A 21,190-nucleotide genomic window follows, 5' to 3' on the forward strand; every position below is an offset into this window, starting at 1 on the left:
ACAATGTCTAGAACATAGTAAAATTCATCTATATACTGTATTTCCCCATGTATAAGATGCTCCCATGTATAATATACACCTTAATTTGGGGGCCAGAAATTTGAAAAAAAAAGTATTATGTAATGTTATTGAACTCAAGTTTTATTCATCATAAAATTCATTCAACTCCTCATCACTGTCAAAACTCCATCCATTGGCCTGTCCTCATCTGTGTCTCATTGACGAATTCCTGTCTTCAACAATGTGTGCAAAAACAAGAGCAAAATAGTGGGAAATTCAGGTAAAAAAAAACTACAACCACTATATAAGATGCATCCAGTTTTTAGACCCCACATTTTTTCAGAATAAAGCCCCCCCACCAACGGTGCGTCTTATACATGGGGAAAGACAGTAAGCTGTTATTGTGAAATAAGTATGAAAAAGATGATTTAAAATTTTAGCCCTTAATTATTCAATGGGAATAATACCTGCACTACTGTTCTCAGGGGAAAATGATATGAGAAAAAGATGAATAGAGAAGATTTTTTTTAAATACAAAGTATTTTAAATTTAAGGATTATTTATTTAAGAATTAACACGCTCTCCAATCTTCTCTGACAAAGGAGGCAGATAAACCTGAACTTTTGTTGTGGTGAATGGGACTCACTCTAGCAGACCATAGCACAGATGGTTTAATGTGTGTGTCAGTTGTTCAAGTTCCAGTCCTGGGGCAGGAAGTTGTCCTCATCAAGGGTGTGTGTACTGGGTGGTCAGTGAATTTTGTTTCTGCAGGGTCCCCCTATTCAGTGTGGCCACTACTCCAATGTCTACTTTAACCATCCACATCTCAGTCAGCACCAGGCTTTGCTGACTAGCATACTGAATGCCCAAAGTGGAGTTTTAATGGTGAAAATAGTAGTCTATCAGTTACCACAAGAATTGTGACAAATGGATTTTGATGGGTAAGATTAAAAGCATTGAAGATGAGGGGTTGGAGAACCTCTGCTACCCTCCCCTGTATACATAGTGTATAAGAACCCGGTGAGACCTTTAGCCTGCACCACTAGGAAGTGCCCAGGAAAAGATCCTGCCTCCCAGCCTCAGGGAGGAGGGTGCCTGTGGTTGGATGCTGCTTCTGGAAAGTTGCTGGGTCCGTGGGGAATGTAGAGTGCTCCCAACAGGATGGAGAGCTCAGACTGCGTTAAGCTCACGCGGTGCATGGTACGAGTAGCGTGCCTGATATGGGCAATAGAATTTGTCAAACGTGGTTTCACTTTCTTTAAAATCTGGCAGGCAGAGCCCTGGCCAGGTAGCTCAGTTGGTAAAGCATTGTCCTGCTATGCCAAGCTTGCAGGTTCAATCCCTGGTCAGGGCACATACAAGAATCAACCAATGGAATCTATGTTAACACAATAATTTTTTTTTCCTGAAGTTGGAAACAGGGAGGCAGTCAGATAGACTCCTGCATGTGCCTGACCAGGATCCACCGGCATGCCCACCAGGGGGTGACGCTCTACCCATCCGGGACGCCATTCTGCTGCGACCAGAGCCACTCTAGCGCCTGAGGCAGAGGCCATGGAGCCATCCTCAGTGCCCGGGCCAACTTTGCTCCAATGGAGCCTTGGCAGTGGGAGGGGAAGAGAGAGACAGAGAGGAAGGAGAGGGGGAGGGTGGAGAAGCAGATGGGCACTTCTCCTGTGTGCCCTGGCCGGGAATCGAACCCGGGACTCCTGCACGCCAGGCTGACGCTCTACCACTGAGCAAACCGGCCAGGGAAACAAATAAATTTTTAAAAATTAATTAAAAAAATTAAAGTTAAAAAAAAGAATCAGCCAATCAATGCATAAATAAGTGGAACAACACATCAGTGTCTTTCTCTTCCTTCCTATTTCTCGAAAATCAATTTTAAAAATCTGGCAGGTAGTTTTGGGGAAGTAGGTAGGTTTTACTCATCTCAAAAGCCTTTTGGTGGCTAATGTAAACTACTGTAAAGAATCTAAATGTGTGTGGCTCAAACTTAGTTCATGATAATTTTATGAGTAGTTCTTTCAGGACAGTGCAAGCAAGTTTGTTTTCCTACTAGCTACACCTCTATTGTCGAGGCTAATTGTTGCATAATGGTCTTCACAGGGAGGCACTGCACCAAGCGCCATGACATGGCTCTCTCCTTGTGGGGGGGGTGTCCATGTGTAGTAGGCACTTTCACATACTTTAGGTGGGCTGTGAAGCTGATGGCTCTGGACTCAAATCCTGGCTATGGTACTGTGTCACCTAGAGCAAGTTACCTAACCTCTCTGAGCCTCAGACTTCTTTTTAAAAAATTTTTATTAAATGCATTGGGGGTAACACTGATTAATAACATTATATAAATTCCAGATGTACAGCTTTATAATACCACATCTGTATACTCTATTGTGTGCTCACTACCCAGCCTAGTCTCTTTCTGTCACTATGGATGTGACCCCCTTTACCCTCTTTGCCCTCCCCTACCCACCCCTTCTTGTCCGCTAACCACCATTCCCCGACTTCCTTTTTTATTATTTATTTACATATATTTTTTAAAGATTGTATTGATTGATTTTTACAGAGAGAGGAGTGAGAGGTGTGGGGGAGTGCTAAGAATCAGCTCGGAGTTGCTTCACTGGAGTTGCACATTCATTGCTTATGTAGGTGCCCTGACCGGGCAAGCCCAGGGTTTTGGGCTGGAGACCTCAGCGTTCCAGGTTGATGTTCTATCCACTGTGCCACCACAGAGCGGGCTCAGACTTCCTCTTTTAAATGGTAGCTATCTTTAATAGCACACTTGTAAAGCCTGCTTTTTTCTCCATTTCTTTCCCTTACAACCTCAGTCCATATCTGTGCCAGCTCTTTCAAATGCCTTCAATGTCTAACTTGAACTCAATGGGATGTAACAAATTTACTGGACTCTGGAAGTTCTAGGAGAGCTTTACAAAATAGACATTATAGTAGATTTAAAAAAAAAAAACCCAAAAAACAAACAGGCTGTAATTTTTCACTACGGCAATGTGATTGTGCAGCTCTTCCCGTGAAGGGGCGGAGTCTCTTTCCATGCCTGTATCTGTCTATCTTAGCTGGACCTATTATGGTTCCCTTTGGTGAGTAGGATACAGCAGAAGTGACTGTACAAGTTCCATGTTTAGGTCTCAAGGGCTGTCCAAACAAGGTCATCTTAGACTGGCCAGGCTCTCGGCATCTGGGAAACTGACTGCAGATATACCAGTGAGCCCAGACTAAACCAGAAGAATCACCCAGTTGAGACCAGCCCAAACTGACAACCAATAAGATTGTATGCTATAACATGGTTGTTTCTTTTAAGTCACTATGCTTTAGAGTGGCATTATACAGCAAAAGCTAACTAATACATAAATGTTTGAGGTCAAATCGATGGTTTGGATAGCACCTAAGTATCAGTACCTTTTAAAAGCTCTCTGGGGCCCTGGCTGGTTGGCTCAGTGGTAGAGCGTTGGCCTGGTGTGCAGAAGTCCTGGGTTCGATTCCTGGCCAGGGCACACAGGAGAAGTGCCCATCTGCTTCTCCACCCCTCCTCCTCTCCTTCCTCTCTGTCTCTCTCTTCCCCTCCCGCAGCCAAGGCTCCATTGGAGCAAAGATGGCCCGGGTGCTGGGGATGGCTCCATGGCCTCTGCCTCAGGCGCTAGAGTGGCTCTGGTTGCAGCAGAACGGTGCCCCGGATGGGCAGAGCGTTGCCCCCTGGTGGGTATGCCGGGTGGATCCCAGTCAGGCGCATGCGGGAGTCTGTCTGGCTGCCTCCCCGTTTCCAATTTCAGAAAAATACAAAAAATAAAAATAAAAAAATAATAAAAGCTCTCTGGGTGGTTCTATTATATGTTCAGAATTGAAAACCACTGTCCAGATAAAGGCACTTAGTGCTTCATGGGCTGGGTTATAGGTGGGTCTTTATTTACACGGAAGTTTACCTAATGGAACTGTGAAGAGTGGGGATATTATTTAAGTTTAAATGAATACAAGAACTCTTTAACACATTAACTTATAAAAAATAATAAGCCAAGAAGTGATCTATACTAAAAGTAAAAAATATCTTCAAAATCTTATAACAAAAGATGGAAGGGACTTTAGATCTAACCAATCCCAGCCTTAACTTTGTTGGAGAAACTGAAGCCCCGAGCGTTAAATGACTTGCTCAAAGCCAAATACCTAATGTGTGGCAGAGCCTGGATTCATATGAGATCTTCAGGCTCCAAATGTGTTTTGATTGATTCTTTTCTATGGTACAGTAATGTGATCCTCTTTTTCTTACCACGTGTGAGCTCATGTGAAATCTGCACAAGGATTATGTTAGGCTAGGTTATCTCTCAAGTTTTCAGGCAGTCTTACAGGGACATCCCTCACCGTTGGTGACTGTTAACCCGAATGACAGGTCTGTTGACTGTAAAATGTGCCTTGCATCCTGGCAGAGGTTGGAAGTTGCAATCTTACGAAGCAGAGCAGCTTTACTGTCCCTTGTGGAACCATAATTGAGATACAACGGGGGAAGGGGTGCTTACTCCTTCCCATGAAAAGAGAAGAATGACTGCTGAGCCATGGTCAATGGAAGCAGTTTATTTGACATTAATTGCAGAATTTACAGCATGACCATTTAATGATAGGAATAAAAATAGAAAGAATCCAGTGTAAGCAATGTTGCAGACAAAAAAAAAAAATCAAGATGGGAAACGAGCAAATTGAAAATGCAATTAACATTCAAAGAAATCTTCCAAAGGACGGGGAGCTTACTGAGGGGCGAGCAGCCCCCTTGCTAATGGTGTGTGGCCATTTCTAACAGGATTGCAGGGCAGCCACTGAACACATACCCTGTTGACCATCCCTGGAAAATCTTTTAGCATAGTCTGACTTGACATAGGCGAGATGGGGCAAAACCTTATAACATAATTTGGAAATTTAGTTCTGGGTGAAGAGAAAATAAGAATGTAGATTAGCTGGTATGTGGGTTTTCTTTTTCAAAAGGGAAAGGAATGCAAATTTGAGGGGTGTATTTTCTTGATGTCAAAGGGATGGGGTAAAAATAAAAGCTTCAAGTTCCCCTCTTGGAAAGTAATATCTGTAAAGTCAAGGAACAAGAATCAGAGGCATGCAGGTGGCTCTCTGACCTCTTGTCACCTTGGAATCTGGATAGAGACCTATGAAAGGTAGCTGGATTTCTAGTAAAGGGCTGGATTCTGGAAGAACTAACCTAGAAGCCATGTGATGGAACATGGGCTCTCCCAGGGACAATTAACCACCATCCAGCCACTTTTCCATGGCTTAAAGAGTCTTTGTTCAATTTTAAAACTTTAAATAGAGCTGGGGAAAATTCTTCTCTCTTTGTCTCTTCCTCCCTTTCTTAATTTTAGTCACCTGTAATACCATAAAGTAACCCACAGACCAGAAGAAAGGATTCAAGCCCCACAGGCCAGCATGTGAAATGAAGAAGACTGACTCAATCCAGAGGACAAAAAGGAATGAAAGAAAAGATACTGGACTGTGATCTCACTTTGGTGGAGGATGGTTTGTCTAGTAAGAATTCATTGACCAAGAAAGAATCTATAGTTCCTGTGCTAATACAATGTTAATTTGGGTAGAAAAAGCAGAACAGGAAAGATAAAAAAAAAATGGCCAGGCTCTTTCTCTGCAGTCCAGAAAAATACCTTCTCAGAGAAAAGCAAAGGCTGAAGGGGCGAATATCTTTGCCCCTGAAATTCTCTGGCATTTTAGGTCTGGGGCTGAGAGAATGAAGTACTTTAGGATTGAGGAGGGAAATAAGATTTGGTGGTTGGAGAGAGGGACTGGAAGAGAAACCAGCACCGAGATGATGCCTGGATCATCTCTGTCTCTGCCTGCCGAACTTAGATGGTATCACTTTGTCGGTGTGAAGGTTGTCTTGTTTCAGGAATTCCCATTTGCCAGGCGTCTTACAGCCCTTCATGGTACCATTTAGACTTGTGTAACACAAAACGACATCGTCAAGAAAGGAAATAAGTTAGCTTCAAGGAAGCTAACAGATGTTAGTGGTATCCTTACCTATTCAACAGTCTTTGAATACTTAACCTTTCTTATCAGGTAGCAGGGTCCCTGTCATAATTTGAAGAAAACTGTCCTAGAAGTAAACTGACTCTTAAGCTATATGCCAAATTGAGATAGAGCAAGGAAAATGAGGGGAAACCCCCAAGTTCTATAGCTTTTTGAAAGGGTCTTTCCAGCAGAGATAGAGTAGGCATTGAGGGGCCTGTCCCCTGAGAAAGATCTGCAGTGTGGGCAGTGTACACGGCCTGCTGGGGAGCAGCAAGGCACAAGAGGCAGTGGGGTCTCCTTCCCCTCTGGTATTTTTCCAGATCACAGAACTAGGGATCACTGAAATATAAATTAGAGACCAAGAGGCAGAAAAACCCATTCATACCTTTCTTTGTTTTCCAAATAATCATCTGCACAAATTAGAGATGGGAGAGCTAAACCAGGATGCAGAGGGAGAGTGATAAGGAGGGGGGGTTGATTTGGAAGAGCCCCCCAGATTGTGAGGAGCCCACCCCCAGATTTGGGCCCTTTGCAGTAGTCAAGGTGGAGGAAGACACCTTCAGTGATGGTGCTGGTAAAGCCAACCAGGTGAGCCACTCAGAGCCTTGGCTGGTGGAGCCCAGCATGGGGAGAGGTGAATGCCTGGTGGGTCACAGAGGATGCGGGGTGACTGTTTTCGCTTCTTGCCCTTTTCTGTAAGAACTGGGGCCTGTCATCATGCTGTCCTGCGCTCAAGGCCAAGGGATCTTGGGGAAGTTTTGGGGTCAAGACGGGGAGGTTTGGGCTCAACTCTCTTTAAAGTGAACAGTCGTGAAGGTCTCTTCCTAGTGACCAAATCTACCTTCAGGCCTATGACCTTTCATTTCCCAGGCCATGCCCACATTCCCACCACGAGAGCAGGAGCGCAATGCAGGCCAGGCTGTGGTCACTGCCCTTCTGTGTCTCTGAGGAAAAGGACACCCACGGGCACAACACATTGAGTGAAAACCCTTTAATAACAAAATAACAGTCACGATGTAGCTACTTGAGTTGTCTGGAAAACTCAGCTTACACTTGATTCAACATATCACTTTCCACAAAGCTTAAAATAAAAATAAAAAAAGGACATAAGAGGGCATAACAAAATATACCTCAAGTTTCATAAGACAAGTCTTCTTGGCAAATCCTAGTGGGTCAGGCCCGTGCGCTGCTTGTCATGAAAAGACCTTCATGTTTCAGATGCTCCTCTGTTTATTCTGGATGGGAAACGCATGTGGACCTGCTGATACTATATATCTGCACCAAGAGGAATAGTTTGTGGGTTTGTGAGTGTGAGGAGAACTTGACTGAAACAAATACTCAGTTTGGTTTATTGTGGCAGAACACAGGAAGCTTTCCGGAAGATTAAACACTATTACAATTGTTAACTGTCTTACAAAGCCAACTTCAATTTCTTGTATTCATTTCCATCTTTGGCAGGTTAAGAAGGGGGGAAAAAAAAAGACTATCTATTACATAGCTTTCATGATCACAATCTACTTTATAAGGCCAAAAAGTAAATGCTTCTTTGTGTTACTACTGAACGCGCGTCCCTATATTGTCTCATGGCCAGGTACTCAGAATGCGCTGCTGTTGGTGATTTCCAATGTTTGGCAGAGCAGACGGCTGCCTTCCCACCATTAGGCTGCGCTTGCCTATGCATAGTGTGCTGGGCACTTGATTTGGCTTTATGTCAAGCATTCTGGTTTGGGACCTAGGTATGAAACTTGGGAGTGGGTCTCAGAACCGAAATATAAGAAAGAACAAGTTTGCCCAATCTAATGCAACTGGAGATTACTTTTTGAGACACGGAGGCCTTAGATAACTGGGGAATTTAAACCAAGATGGATTTCTGATACTGGGGTTCCAAACTTCTCCGGCCCCTCTTTAGGGGCAGATGGGACACTGTCAGGCAGGAGAGTTATCTCTGACTCGAGAGGAAGAGCCACGATCTGCCTGCACAAGGGATGCTGTGGGGAATGGCCACCTATTTTTGCCTGAATCATGGGAATAGGTGGTGGAGTTGTCCAGAAGAATGGACCAAATAAAGCCATAGAATAATTATTGATATTGATGCCATTTGAGTTTTTACCGCAAAATGAGTTGACAACAAAATACTGGAAGAAACCAAACAAAATCCAAGTGGCCAGCCCCAAGGAGAGCTCCAAGGGAGGCTGGAGCTGGATGAATTCACAGCTCCGTGTCGATGGCCAGTTAGGTCTGAGTGCACAAACATAAAGCCAAACGATGCCTCAGTGGGAACTGAAAATACAGAGTTTTTTTCCCAATGGTTGTTTCCCCTCTCACAGTGTAAGGAATTAAGTTAATATGTGGACAAGTTGGCTAAGTGAAACTTGGAGTCACCTTGCTCATTAAATTTGAAACCAGTTCAATCTGACTCATTTTGAAATCCCAACAGATGTGAAGATACTTTCGAGGTGAGACATCTCCCAATGAAACCAATAGTACCACTGTCTGAGGCTGAACTGTGTACATTTTCATAGTTTAATGTATACACAACTGTTCCACAAAACGACTGGCGCCCATGCATAAATAAAGTCCATTGAACCAAAGGGGAAGATCTAGTTCAAAATGAAATGTTGCTATTAAGTCCACAATGCATCACACTGCTAATTTTTTTTAGCCTCATGCATAAAATTATAGCACTGATTGGCAGTTGCTAATTATAATACTACACTGTTAACACAGAACAATTAATTGTTCAGACCAAGTAGCACAAATGTAGAAAATAATTTTTTTTTCCAACAGAACAAATGAACACAGATTGTTTCTTCAGCAAAATATGAAACTGTAAACTTTGGGCTCATTCTGCAACTTTCCCCAATCCAGAATAAATAAAATCCAAAGGGGGAAAAGAAAAGAAAAAAACATACATTTCTTTTTAAGCGCACCTTTTCATCTATTACAAAAGCACAACCTAAAACGTAGAAAGCTTTTTTTTCATTTTTCTTTTTTTAAATCACAGTTACCAAAAGAAACAGTGAATAATTTATTACATACGCTATAATAACATTACTCTAAACACTATCATCTATGAGGTATATCTGAGAAAATTCGGTAAGGAATTGCGCGGTCTGCATTGCCAACATGCCCAGGTTCATATTAAAGCTTTGGAACCGTGAAGAACTAGAAAAGGGAGAAGGACAGGGGAGCAGAAAGAAGAGACAGAGAGAGAACCTTTGGTATTAGTACAAATCTTGTTCTTTGCAGGGTTGCATTGCAAAGCACCACAGTACAATAAGCCCACCAATTTACTGTATGGAGGCCCAGTTGAAGCTGAGGTATTCACAGGAAGGATTAAAAAAAGCACAGAGAGGTCCAGACTGGCTAAATCGTTGCTTTGGTTCAAGCAAGGCACTCGTCCCGTGGTTAGGTCACACTTTGCAAGTGAAGCATGAGGCTGAGGGGGGATTGCTGAGGAGGGGTCTGCCAACAGGGATGTTTTCTGTGTTCAGGCTGCCATTGGTCTCTTTGGGTTCCCTCTTGTGGGGCCTGGTGGTCAGAAGGCGGGAAAGGTGGTGTTCGATTCTAGGGGAGCGCTCTGCTGCTCAGTATCAGACCTCTGCTGTGCCTCCCAGGTGTTCTGAGAAGGCTATTTCCTGTAGGAATCGGGGAGGGAGACTAATGCAATTTGCTGTTTCGAAGGAAAGACTTAAAAGTTTGCCATGTCCAAGGGGAAGGAAGGTGGGTGGAGCTTTCAGCTTGTTTGGACAGAAGGGCACTTTCTAAAGCCGGTCAGTCTGTCTTCTAAGTCTCCCTAGAAGCTACACTAGGCCGAGGAATGTGCTAGGTGGTCTTTTTCCTTCTTAGATTCTTGGTCTAAATGGTCCCTTTGAAAGCTCAAAGATATCCACATCATGTAAAATGCAAAATATTAGTGCTCGATAAAAAGCTATACAGATGAGAGGTGGGTCTTGGCATGTGTTTAAAACCCATTTGGTCAGAAGCTCAGAATGATTCATTGGCTAACATACAAGTCACTCTAATGAGTGGATCTTAATAGTGACTTAATCATATTTAATGCAATCCAAAGAGGACCAATTAATTTCATGAGGAAGAAGGGAAGAGAGGAGCAACTTTAAGTAATCATTTCTTAAACTAGTTTATCTATTCCTCAAAAATTTGGGGGTCCTCTTTCATTTACAATAAATAATCCTTGATGTAAGGCTTACTCTTCTCTCACAAATGCAGTGTGTGCCTAGAAATGAAATATAAACACATGACTGCAAGTCAAGAGGAAAAGGAAAAAGCTGAAGAGCTTCAATATCATATGTGCAAATGGGGATCAAAGTCCCTTCCTCTGAGGCTGACCTAAAATATCCATAATAATTAAACTCTACAGACCAAGGACAAACTTAAAAGAAGGTGTATGTCTACCACATTCTGCAAAGGGGTGTGTGTCTACCATCCTCTGTAATGGGGTATATGGCTGCAACACCCTGTGATGGGGTATATGTCTACTGTCCTCTGTAATGGGGTATATGGCTGCAACACCCTGTAATGGGGTGTATGTCAACCACCCTCTGTAATGGGTATATGGCTGCAACACCCTGTAATGGGGTGTATGTCAACCGCCCTCTATAATGAGGAGCTTCAACAGTGATCACACTGGACCAATGTATATTTGCAAGGCCAAAACCTCTCTGGACCCTAAATACTTCTAGGCTGGCCACCTTTACAGCAACTGGCCGTATGTGAACTTTCTGTTGAGGTTCTAACCAAACGCTGAAATGTCGGTTGACTATCTTTAGAAAATACCCCTTTCCAAATTAGTAGCCACAGTAGGCCAGATAATGTTAAGTGATAAACCTCAGGCCCGACTCAGTGCTGAAGGAATGCCATCTTGCTCTCTGCCGACCTGTCTCTGCCGACATGTGACCCAGGTGGCCTGTCTCATGCAGAGGCAGCGCTGAGCACTGCATCAGGAGGCCTTTGGCTCTACCTAGCGATTTAACTCCAATAATAATTTCACTCCTCCAGGCCTGTGGGGAGGGAGGGAGGACTCAATGCTATCTAAGGTCCCTTCTAGCTCTGCATTCAGTGGTTAGAGTTTCTCGGGTCCAGGAACTGGAAATCTTGACTATGATAGCTCCACTGCAGGGACAAGGTCACGGCTAGGATTGCAGGCCACTTCCAACCAGACTTCTTCACCCACTTGGGATTTAAGGAATTTAAGGAATTTAAGGAATCCAATCACAGCAGCATCTGAACTTGCGTCCTGAACAGGTGACAAGGACAGTGAACGAAAAAGAGAAACACAGAAAATATCCCTTTTCAAATTAGCAGCCACCGTCGCACAGATCGTTCTGTCTTTGGGGAGTCTGAGCTGTGGCTGTCCAGACCATGTGTCAGAGAGAACGGTTAAAATGATAAGGAGCACAAGCAAAATGCAGACCGCACAGAGAAAGAAATCTTTGGTATCTTTGGTGTTTCAACACGATTAAAATTACAAATGGAAAAAGTCAGTGAGGTAGCCTTCTTTGGTTCTCACTAGAAATAGAAAGTTTTTCCTTTTTTTTTCTTTTTTCTGCTTTTATTTTTTCCTTTTTTGTTTTGTTGTTTTACACACACACAGAGTTCATTCTTGGAAGCAGCTAGTATAAGGGTTTCTCTCATTTTGCTGTTATGATTTTTTTTAATGCGTTTTCCAGTTTCTGTCTAGAAGCCCCAAAATCCAGGCTGGTGAAGCAGGGTCTCTGCTGTGTCGTCTGAATGTGTACATTCAGGATGAAGAGTCGTTGCTTGTCCACAAACTGGGCTCTGTTGTTCTGACCGCGAACAAACTATAGTGCTCTCTGCTGTTTTAAATAAAAAATATAAACTATACAGCGCACCCTTTCGCAGATGCTGAATAAGTTAAATAAATAAGTTACACTACGAAGGCTCCGCGGGCCCCAATAATTAAAATGTGAAGTTTGCCTGATACCAGCTGGGGCTGCACACTTGAATTAAATAACTTAATAATCGTTATTTAAACTATGTTCAAAGCTAATTCAAGAAGGAAACATACCTTGCTTTCTCTCTTTCTGTAACCTGTATATTATTTTACCTGTCTGTAACAGAATTTCACTGCTTTTATAAAGCAAACTAACCTTCAACAGAATTCTAAAAGTGATTATTTGGCATAGCTGATGCACCATTGGTCTAGAAGACTTTGATAAATAAACACAAGGAGTGAAATCAAACTAAGGAAGGGCAATTAAATAATTACCAAAAATTCTAGACATTTCTGTGCTAGAAGTTAATTTAAATAAATTAGTTACATTAATGGTACATAGCTTGTTGGGTCATAACCCAAAGAGACAAGAAAGAGAAATGTTCCTTTTGACTGTCTTAATTTTTTTGACGGACAACATGTATTAACCTCTTTCAATAGTCTAAAAGAAAGCAGGGTAGGAAATAATAACCTCTAAAACTTACGCGGGTTTATAAAGAACATTTAGATGTGACAAGCATGAAAAAAAAAGCTACCATTTCCCTCTCTAGCTAGCGCTGCCCCACAATACCACGTCACCACTGTCTCAACCCTGGAGACCAGAGTCCACTTTTTCCCTAGTAGTTGGAGCTTTCTTTTGCTTTTTCTCTTTGTTGTTTTTTTCTTTTTTTGTCCCTTTTCAGGTCTTTGGACTTAGCTTTAGTTATGAGAGATCCAGCATAAAGCTATTCAACCGAAGCAATCAAGCATATGTATCATTCTTGCACAGATGATTAAATAATATCCCAGCTTTCTTGAAAGTTGAGTCATCTTGGGTGTGCCCAAACGAAAATAATTCCAAGTATACACAAGGAAGATGTTGGGATACTTTTTTTTTTGTACTTTAGTTTTCCATGTTACAATAAATAATGAAACTAATGTCCACTGTAGAAGTACCACATGGTAAATTATCATTTAAAATTTATTTATTGTAACAGACGACAGTAGATGTATTTATGGAGATGTCTGCGTGCTCGTGTCTGTGCATGGTCCAGACACGCATGGGTAATATGTGTTGCAATAAGGACATCTATGAGAATACATGTCAAAAGATGTACAATATCTAGGTCTGTATACATCTGAGCTGACGGACTGTATAAGCTGAGGCCAACTTATCTACCAAGGTTTATGCTATTTGAAATGCCTGCTGCTAACGATGCAGCAGAGGGAAGACGTCCGGGAACGACTGAACTTGCAGCAACGTGTTTTTTCCTATATGCATTATCTCTTATAAAAAGCTATTAGCTGGTTGATTCCAGTCAACTAAACTCGAAAACCTGTACGGAAAGCTTGGGCTCTAGTCTTACTTTGTCTCGGACGGTCAAGAGTCACTTTGGTATCTGAGAACGAGCATTTCTGAGCCCTGTGGGATTCATGCAATAGCCCGTCAGCCTCCATTATCAGCTTTGTGGTCTATCGATGTAAAACTATATATTATTTTATTATATTTTGTATTTTATAACACGTTCTGAGACTTCCTAAAACAAATCAACAAACCCCCCCTTTCCCTTGGAAAGAAACAAAAATCATGGGTAGAAAATAGGCTTTGGGGCCTCCATATTGAAAGCCAATGTCATTAACTTAGGAGATTTTTTACAAATTCAAGGGCTCCTTCCTCCTTGATTAAGAATGTTGGAGCCTTTTTTGATAACTAGACTCTCCTGCTGTTTTAGACATGACTCGGTCTTAGTGAAAGGTACGAAATATTAAGTGATCCAGTCTTGCAGGTAAATATCAGAGAGTCATAGGCACCAGCTCTGCCCCATCATCTACCTTCTCCCTGCTCACTCCTCCTTGTTAGGCTAACAAGTCTGAATCACACAACATCACCAGCAACAACAACAAAAACCCAGTTCTGATCTGGTAGGAATCATGACAATGATCTCCACCATACTTGTGTCTGGGTCACGGGGCCCATCTGGACCACAGACAACATCTCTTCTTCTCTACTTTTTAATAGAGTCCATTATTCTGCAAATATAATGGAACCCAGTATGTTCTTTTAATGTTTAAAAAAAAACTCCTACTGTACAGCTTCCTAAAAATCAAAGTTTGCTGCAAAGGAATATTGTGATGACACTATGGTATTGATCATCACACAGACACTTGTCTAATTCCACCAACATTTTCAAAAAAGTGGGAAGTGTCTCCTCCCCCGCCGCTCCATGTGGTAGCAATTTTTAATACTCTGTTCAATTTTAATTTACTGGCACTCATAGGTGGATGCCCAGCATGGATAAGGTAAAATGGTTGATCATATAAAAGGTATTTATATTGGGCTTTGAAATACATTGACTTACAAAAATGCATGTAATATACGTGTGGGTGTATTGGGTTTATTGGCCTGATTTTTATTTACTTTAGCTATAAATGAAAATTAGCCCACTGGCCTGATCGCTCAGTTGCTTAGAGCATCATCCAGAAGCACAGAGGCTGCCGGTTCCATCCCCAGTCAGGGCACACACAGGAACAGATGGATGTTCCTGTCTCTCTCTTGTTCTCTCACTTGCTCTCTTTAAAATTAATAAAATAAGCATTAAACAACCCCACAAAACAAATTAGCTTGACTTTCCTAAACCCGTCATTGCAAAGAGCCTGCTGCCTACAATGCTCTGCTCTCTCTGGAGAACATGTCGGGCTGGGTCCGTCGTGACTCACTCTCACCTGTACCTTTAAGTGGAACAACCCACATGCTATTTTACATTTTGGAAAAGCCTTTAATATTGGCGTTGAATTTTTATTATTGTTGCTGTTTTTGTTTAAATAAAAATATTGGCTTTTAATAAAAATTTCCTGGAGTTAAAGAATTATATCCCCAGTACCAAAATCACATTGAAAACAAAAGTAAAGGAAGCCCATTTACCTATAGGAATAAAGAAAAGTCTTTTCCTACTCAATAGATCTTTGGCTTTCCGGTGCCTCAAGAATGAATTTGGTTCAGAACTGTCCCTGCACACTGTTCCTTCTGCTGCTGACGGCTGGGGCATGCCTAGAATTATTCTCGGCTTGAGGGAATGGAGGCTAAACTATAACAAGACCAAATGATTATTCTTTTCTCCTGAAATTATTAGCTTAAAAAAAGATTTATAAATGCTTGAGGAATGTCATAGGTCAAATTCCATTACCTTTCAATTTGTAGGAAATTTTTCTTTCTTTTTTTTAACAAATTGAAATCTGTAATTTGATACATAAATATATAGATACAAACATGTATTTATGTATGTATGTAAATAATTTTTTAAAAGCAAGCATTTCTCTGTTGCACGACATTGTCTGGCAAGACCTTTGCCAAAAGTCCTCGGAAGGAAGTTCTTTCTTTTTTACACTTTGACATCTTCCTTGGGTCACCAGGAACACAGACAGTGTATGTGACTATCCCTTGTTTGGCCATAAAGGCAGCCTCTTTTGGTTTAGACATCTTCTGGGGATACCAGAAACCCAAATGCTGAGGTCAGAGTACCAAAGAATCACTAAGCAAACCAAGCAGGCTCGGTTCCACAATCTATCCTTGATAAGAAAGAACTATCATTTTTCCCTTGGCTACAAGTCACATGGATTCATTTGGAACTATGCAAGTTGAAATTTATTTTCATCAACCAACATGAAGCATTCCCCTGCTGAAATATGCCTTTTTTTTTTTTTTTTTTGGTCATTTGACAAAGGAGACATGGAGTATGAACAAGAGACAAAGAGACACAGGGAGAAGTCAAGGAACATCCCCAGGTAGGATGAATGACAATAGTCATGCAGAGTCACATGGCTTTGCCCCTGCCTAGGGAGACCCACAGGGTGGAAGTGAGAGATGGGACAAGGGACAATGGGGCTCCCAGGGCAGGACTCCGGGATCCTCCTTGCAAACCCTGCTTTGTGTGTTTGTTCCAGTACGGAGACCCCCCTCCCCCCAACTACACCACTGCCTCACCACAGTGCAGTGATGCTTGCACACAGCCTTTGTTATGCAAATTGCTAATCACCGCCCTGAGGAAACCTGAGCAATGCATTGCAACAGGTGTCGGACTTTCCCTGAAGTCCCTTTGGTGGATCTGCTCACTGAGGAGGATCTGGAACACCCAGATAGGACAGGGGAGCCCCTGCAGAACAGATTTCTGGGCTGGCCCCATCATAACTGGTGGGAATGGACCATCAAGCCCTCCCCACAGATAAAAGATGAGTACCCCACTGGCCTGGGCCCAGCTCTGGGGTGGGTCTGGTGGAAGGGACTCACTTACACCTTGATCATGGTTGAGGCATAGAGTAGAGGTAACTCCAAATGCAAATAAAACCCATGTTTTATCATGCATCCATTGATTGACAGCTTAAATGTTGAAAGGCTTGAAACTGACTTTCAACCTTTCCCAGGAGTTTTCCCAGAAATCTGACTACTCCACATCATCCACAGTGGCAAATGAACTCTGGGGTGGCATGAGCAATGAGCAAAATTCTGAACTGAATACTTACTAGATGAAGCACTCGACAAAAACAAGACATGTGTTTGGACAGCAATAATTTTGGGGTTATCACCAATGTCAAGTTGAATCTATATGTGTGTTCATATATTATATATATCTCTCTTTCTTTAGAAATGCAACTTTACAGCTGATTTTTAAAAAGCTAATAGAAAAGTAGAAACTGGCAATTATTTTTACATGTCTCCCCCCACCCCCAAATGAAGCCCTGTCAGGATGTAGCAATCATATGAAGACAAGGCTGTCAGCTCCTCTATAAACTCTTTGGTTCTGTGGCTCGGGCAAGGATGTGTCACCAAGATCCCTAACCTTGACCCTCACTCCCCTTCCCTCCCCTGATGATGAGACTGAACACAGAATACACCTTAAGTCTAAGGGGTAAGCAAAGAACATTCAAGTGACAATATTAGTTCCTGCACTCTGTGGAGCAGAGAGAAGAGAATCATTCACTATCCCAACATCTTAAACTTGGAGTTCATGGAACCTTTTGAGAGATTCCATGTTGGGGTAGTAAGCCATAAGACGAAATGAAAGGGAAACAATAAAATCAAATAAATGACCCTTTCCTTCCGTTGCTCGGAAACAAAATTGATTACCTTTACACAGATCAATGGTGCTATTAGCATGTTAGCCAGGCAAGAGGAGATAATGAACTGAAACAAAAGTGGGAGAAATCCTCATCTTTGGTATTGTAGCTGTTGAGGTTTCTGTTGCTCTGTTCTGTGTTCTTTTGAAAAACTGCATAGGCACAAATTAAAGACAATCTTCAACTTTAAGATTACCACGTGAGTTGTCAAATGAAGCAGCAGCCGGGGAGGCTTTTCCTTATTTCCATTCTTGTCTCAACCCTTCCTTAGAAATCTGCTTCCAAAAAATGTCCCAAGAGGTCTGTTTTGAACACAGTGTGTCTTGCTGTTTTTTTGTTTTTTTGGTTTTTTTTTTTCTGGCGTGCTTCCTTCTTGTTGGTGGTGATTTTCATTGATTTATGTATTTATTTATTCATCTTAATGGGACAGTTTAGTTTGTTGCAGAAGTAGGTGCAGAAAAAGTTTCTTTGGTTTCGATTAAGTAATTCATAAAAAAGTCAGTCTCAAGTGTCTGTAAAGAATCACTGCAGCGTTTGGCTTGCTTTGAACACCCCCATGGCGCCCACCTGGGGCCATTCACTGGTAAATATGCACATCGTGACCATCACAGTCTCCCAGAGTTATGTGGGCGCTCTCCTGCTTTCTGCGGAGAGGTGACAGCCGGGAACCAGAGCTGGCCTGGCGAAGCCACTCCCTGGGTGGCGGAGCCAATACCTTGGCGTACCCTGTCCACTCAGCCTGATGGTGAGCCAAATGCAAGAGCTGAATGCCATTTGGACTTGCAGAGGTTTTCTAATTTCTAAAAGTAATCACAGTATATTTAGGCTAGAAAATGGCAAGTAATAAGTGTCTTTGGTTTGCAGTATTCTGCTTCTTTGGTGTGCTGTGTTTTCTCCGGTTTTGTTCAGCTGTGTTGCTAGGATGACTCAACAATGGAAGAGATGAGTAATGTGTATGGTGGTTTGAATTACTTTTTTTTTCGTGCTACAAAACACTGAAAATGTCCCTACCAATGAGATGGATGAGAGAACAACCCAAATCTGAAAGTGTGAGAATGAGTTATGTGGTGGTCAGAATGCACAATAGGAGGAACCAGGTGACTAGTAAGAAGGATACATTAATGATCTAAAAAAATCTAGATCTTTTAAAATGCTGCATTTGCTCCATGTACCGTAACAGTTAAACTGGCCTCCTGAGTGTGCGTCTGCGTTATGTACAAACAGAATTTGTAGCAAACTGCAAAAATGTGCTTGAAGCCGTATTCCCAATGGTTCCCTAATGACTTCACAATTGGCTCTTGAAAATCCAGATGCGGAGAATCTAAAACCTCTCTTACTTCTCTGTTTATCTTCGTTGTGCTTGATACTTTGAGCTCAAGTGAACTGATTTGTTGTTGGGATGGATCCAAGACCACGTGAGATTTCCAGGAGGTAAAGGAAAGAACATTGTAAACTAGACTAACTTAAAGCTTTCAAAACCATTCAATAAAAAGATGCCTGAGTTGGAAAAACAGGTACTTGGATTTTCTTTTAACTTCTGTATTTAAAACTTGTGCTCAGTAATTATCATTCTGCTGTGTGTTTCAATGGTATGGCTGTGAACTCTGGTGTACTGGGGTGTGATGAGGCTAAGCACTTGGAACGCAAATGAGGGCATTCTGGTTGCTTGATTCTTCTCTTCCTGTAGCATCTTGGGAGTCCAAACTCAGGCCAGACTCGGACTACAAGAGATCGATAGGACCCTAAGTGGGACTGTTGACATTTTAAGTAATCCTGAGTTTGGCTGACACCACTGAAATGAACTTGCTCCAGGAAGGCCCCATTTGGGTTTCTGAGATGCTTAGCCTGCTCAGAGGTCAATGTCCGGTTCAAAGAGATCCATTTTTCAGCTTGCACTTGGACTCCATAGCCATCAAAAACAAAACAAAAAGGACCACCTGGCCTATGATTACAGCTAGAAGTTTCTTTTCAAGAGAATTGTGCTTTCAAATCACCAGTGAAGGGCCCCAGCTAAGAATCCGGTGTCTCTCTGTGTTTTCTTTTGGTATCTGTTGTCCCTGCTTGGAGGTGACTTGTGCCCAACTCAGAGTCCTTCCGTCATGCTTTGGTACAAGTGCTGGAGGCGGACGAAGAGCCGCCGGTGCTCAGGTCGTCCTGCCACTTCTCCAGGCTCCGGCGCCGGGCGTTCATGAAGAAGTTGCTGACCGTGGTGAGCTCCAGGCCCAGCTGCTGGGAGATGGTGATCTGCATCTCTTTGGATGGGCGTTTGTTCTCTTTGAAGATGGCGAAGAGTGTTCGGCGTTGCAGGTCGGTGAACACCAGGCGGGATTTCTTCTGGGAATTGTTCCTGTCTTTGTTTGGTTCTTGCTCTTTGCGTTTGCACGCTGGAAGGGAAAGAGAGGAAGGAGAGAGTCAGCCCTGGCACCCAAGAAGGTGACCCACTGGAAACCTGACAGAGGCATACAAGGGGGTGCACACCGTTTAATTTTATTGTGTAAACGGCCCAGCTGTCCACAGCCAGCCTCCCACTCCATCCCCAGGTGACAGAGGCATCTGTTGATAGGGGAAGGGAGAAAGGAGGACCTCACAGGGCTGCTTTAAAGTCTCGTTTGGAACCAATTGCTTTTGCTTTTTGCCCCCCACCCCTTACTCCTCCACTCACCGCCCCCCCCCCCCCCCACACTAACTGTTTTTTTTTATCTCTGAAATCATGTGCTGTGCAGGGAGTAATGACTAGTCACTGGAGCAAGCCTGATGAGGCAGTTCCTCTTTCATGATAGCTGACCTGAAATTACCTTTGGGAGTCAAAACTTAAAAGCGCATAATTTTCCAAAATCAAAGCTGCTACCCCCATGTTTGAAAAAAAAAAATTGTTAACAGAACGAAATTAGAAGTGGTAGAATCATGGCAACATCCCGACCTAAATCCCCTTCGTCCAGACTTGTGAAAGGTGAAGGGGTGGGGGCGGGGACAGCAAGGGAAAGACTGCAGAGAAGTGGAGAAGTGGTCTGGCCAGCTCTAGAACGCCGGTCTGCAGTGCAGCCAGGACAGGGGGACGGAGGCTGGCAGTGTTGCAGAACCCGGGTCACTGGGACAGGGCCACAGGGCCCTAGGCGCCTCAGCCAGTACATGCAGGCTCTGAGGCCCCAGATGTGTAGCCACATCTGGACTGACATCTGCCGCCAGGACATTAAATTGTGTATCACTAACTGCCTTACTGCACATGTTCTAGATGGCGCAGATCAGGCCATGGGGTACCCCTGACTGGCTCTGTCCAGGGCCGCGAGCACCAGGGACCGTGAGCACCACAGACCGGGAGCACCAGGGACCGTAAGCACCATAGACCGCAAACCCCAGGGACTGTGAGCACCAGGGACCGTGAGCACCACAGACTGGGAGCACCACAGACTGGGAGCACCAGGGACAGTAAGCACCATAGACCGCAAGCCCCAGGGACTGTGAGCACCAGGGACCGCGAGCACCACAGACTGGGAGCACCAGGGACAGTAAGCACCATAGACCGCAAGCCCCAGGGACTGTGAGCACGAGGGACCGCGAGCACCACAGACTGGGAGCACCAGGGACAGTAAGCACCATAGACCGCAAGCCCCAGGGACCGCGAGCACCAGGGACCGTGAGCCCCCACGGACCGCGAGCCCCAGGGATCGCGAGCACCAGGGACTGGAAGCACCATGGACCGCAAGCCCCAAGGACTGTGAGCACCACGGACCGCGAGCCCCAGGGATCGCGAGCATCAGGGGCCAAGAGTACCAGAGACTGCAAGCCCTAGGGACCGGAAGCACCAGGGACCGTGAGCAGCACAGACCGCCTGGGAAAATGAGCTTGTGTGCGGACTCTTCCAAGAAGGTGCACTTTACAGACAGGTTTGGTCTCAGAAAAGTGACTTATTAAGGCTAAATGACCCAGCACAAAGAAACCACAAAGTTCAATGTGAGAACAGGTGTTAAAAAGTCCTGGTAGGAAATCGCAGATCCCACTGGACTTTCTGGCCCCAGACCGAGATCCCCTTTGTACCAGACAGATGTGTCCCCCAGGATAGCAGCTCGGGGTGCCCCCTTTGTACCAGACAGATGTGTC

At 43.5% G+C, this 21,190-nt stretch overlaps 1 protein-coding gene across 1 annotated transcript in view; it reads right to left on the reverse strand.

The window, feature by feature from the left end:
- Nucleotides 1-4,563: 4,563 nt before the first annotated feature.
- ONECUT2 (one cut homeobox 2) overlaps nt 4,564-21,190 on the reverse strand; it is a 55,920-nt gene continuing 39,293 nt past the window's right edge. The window contains exon 2 of the mRNA XM_066353558.1: nt 4,564-19,476. Coding sequence (XP_066209655.1) covers nt 19,190-19,476 — 287 coding nt within the window. The 3' untranslated portion in view covers nt 4,564-19,189. The remainder of the gene's footprint in view (nt 19,477-21,190) is intronic.

The sequence above is a fragment of the Saccopteryx leptura genome, chromosome 11, assembly GCF_036850995.1.
Source record: "Saccopteryx leptura isolate mSacLep1 chromosome 11, mSacLep1_pri_phased_curated, whole genome shotgun sequence".
Classification (NCBI taxonomy): domain Eukaryota; kingdom Metazoa; phylum Chordata; class Mammalia; order Chiroptera; family Emballonuridae; genus Saccopteryx; species Saccopteryx leptura.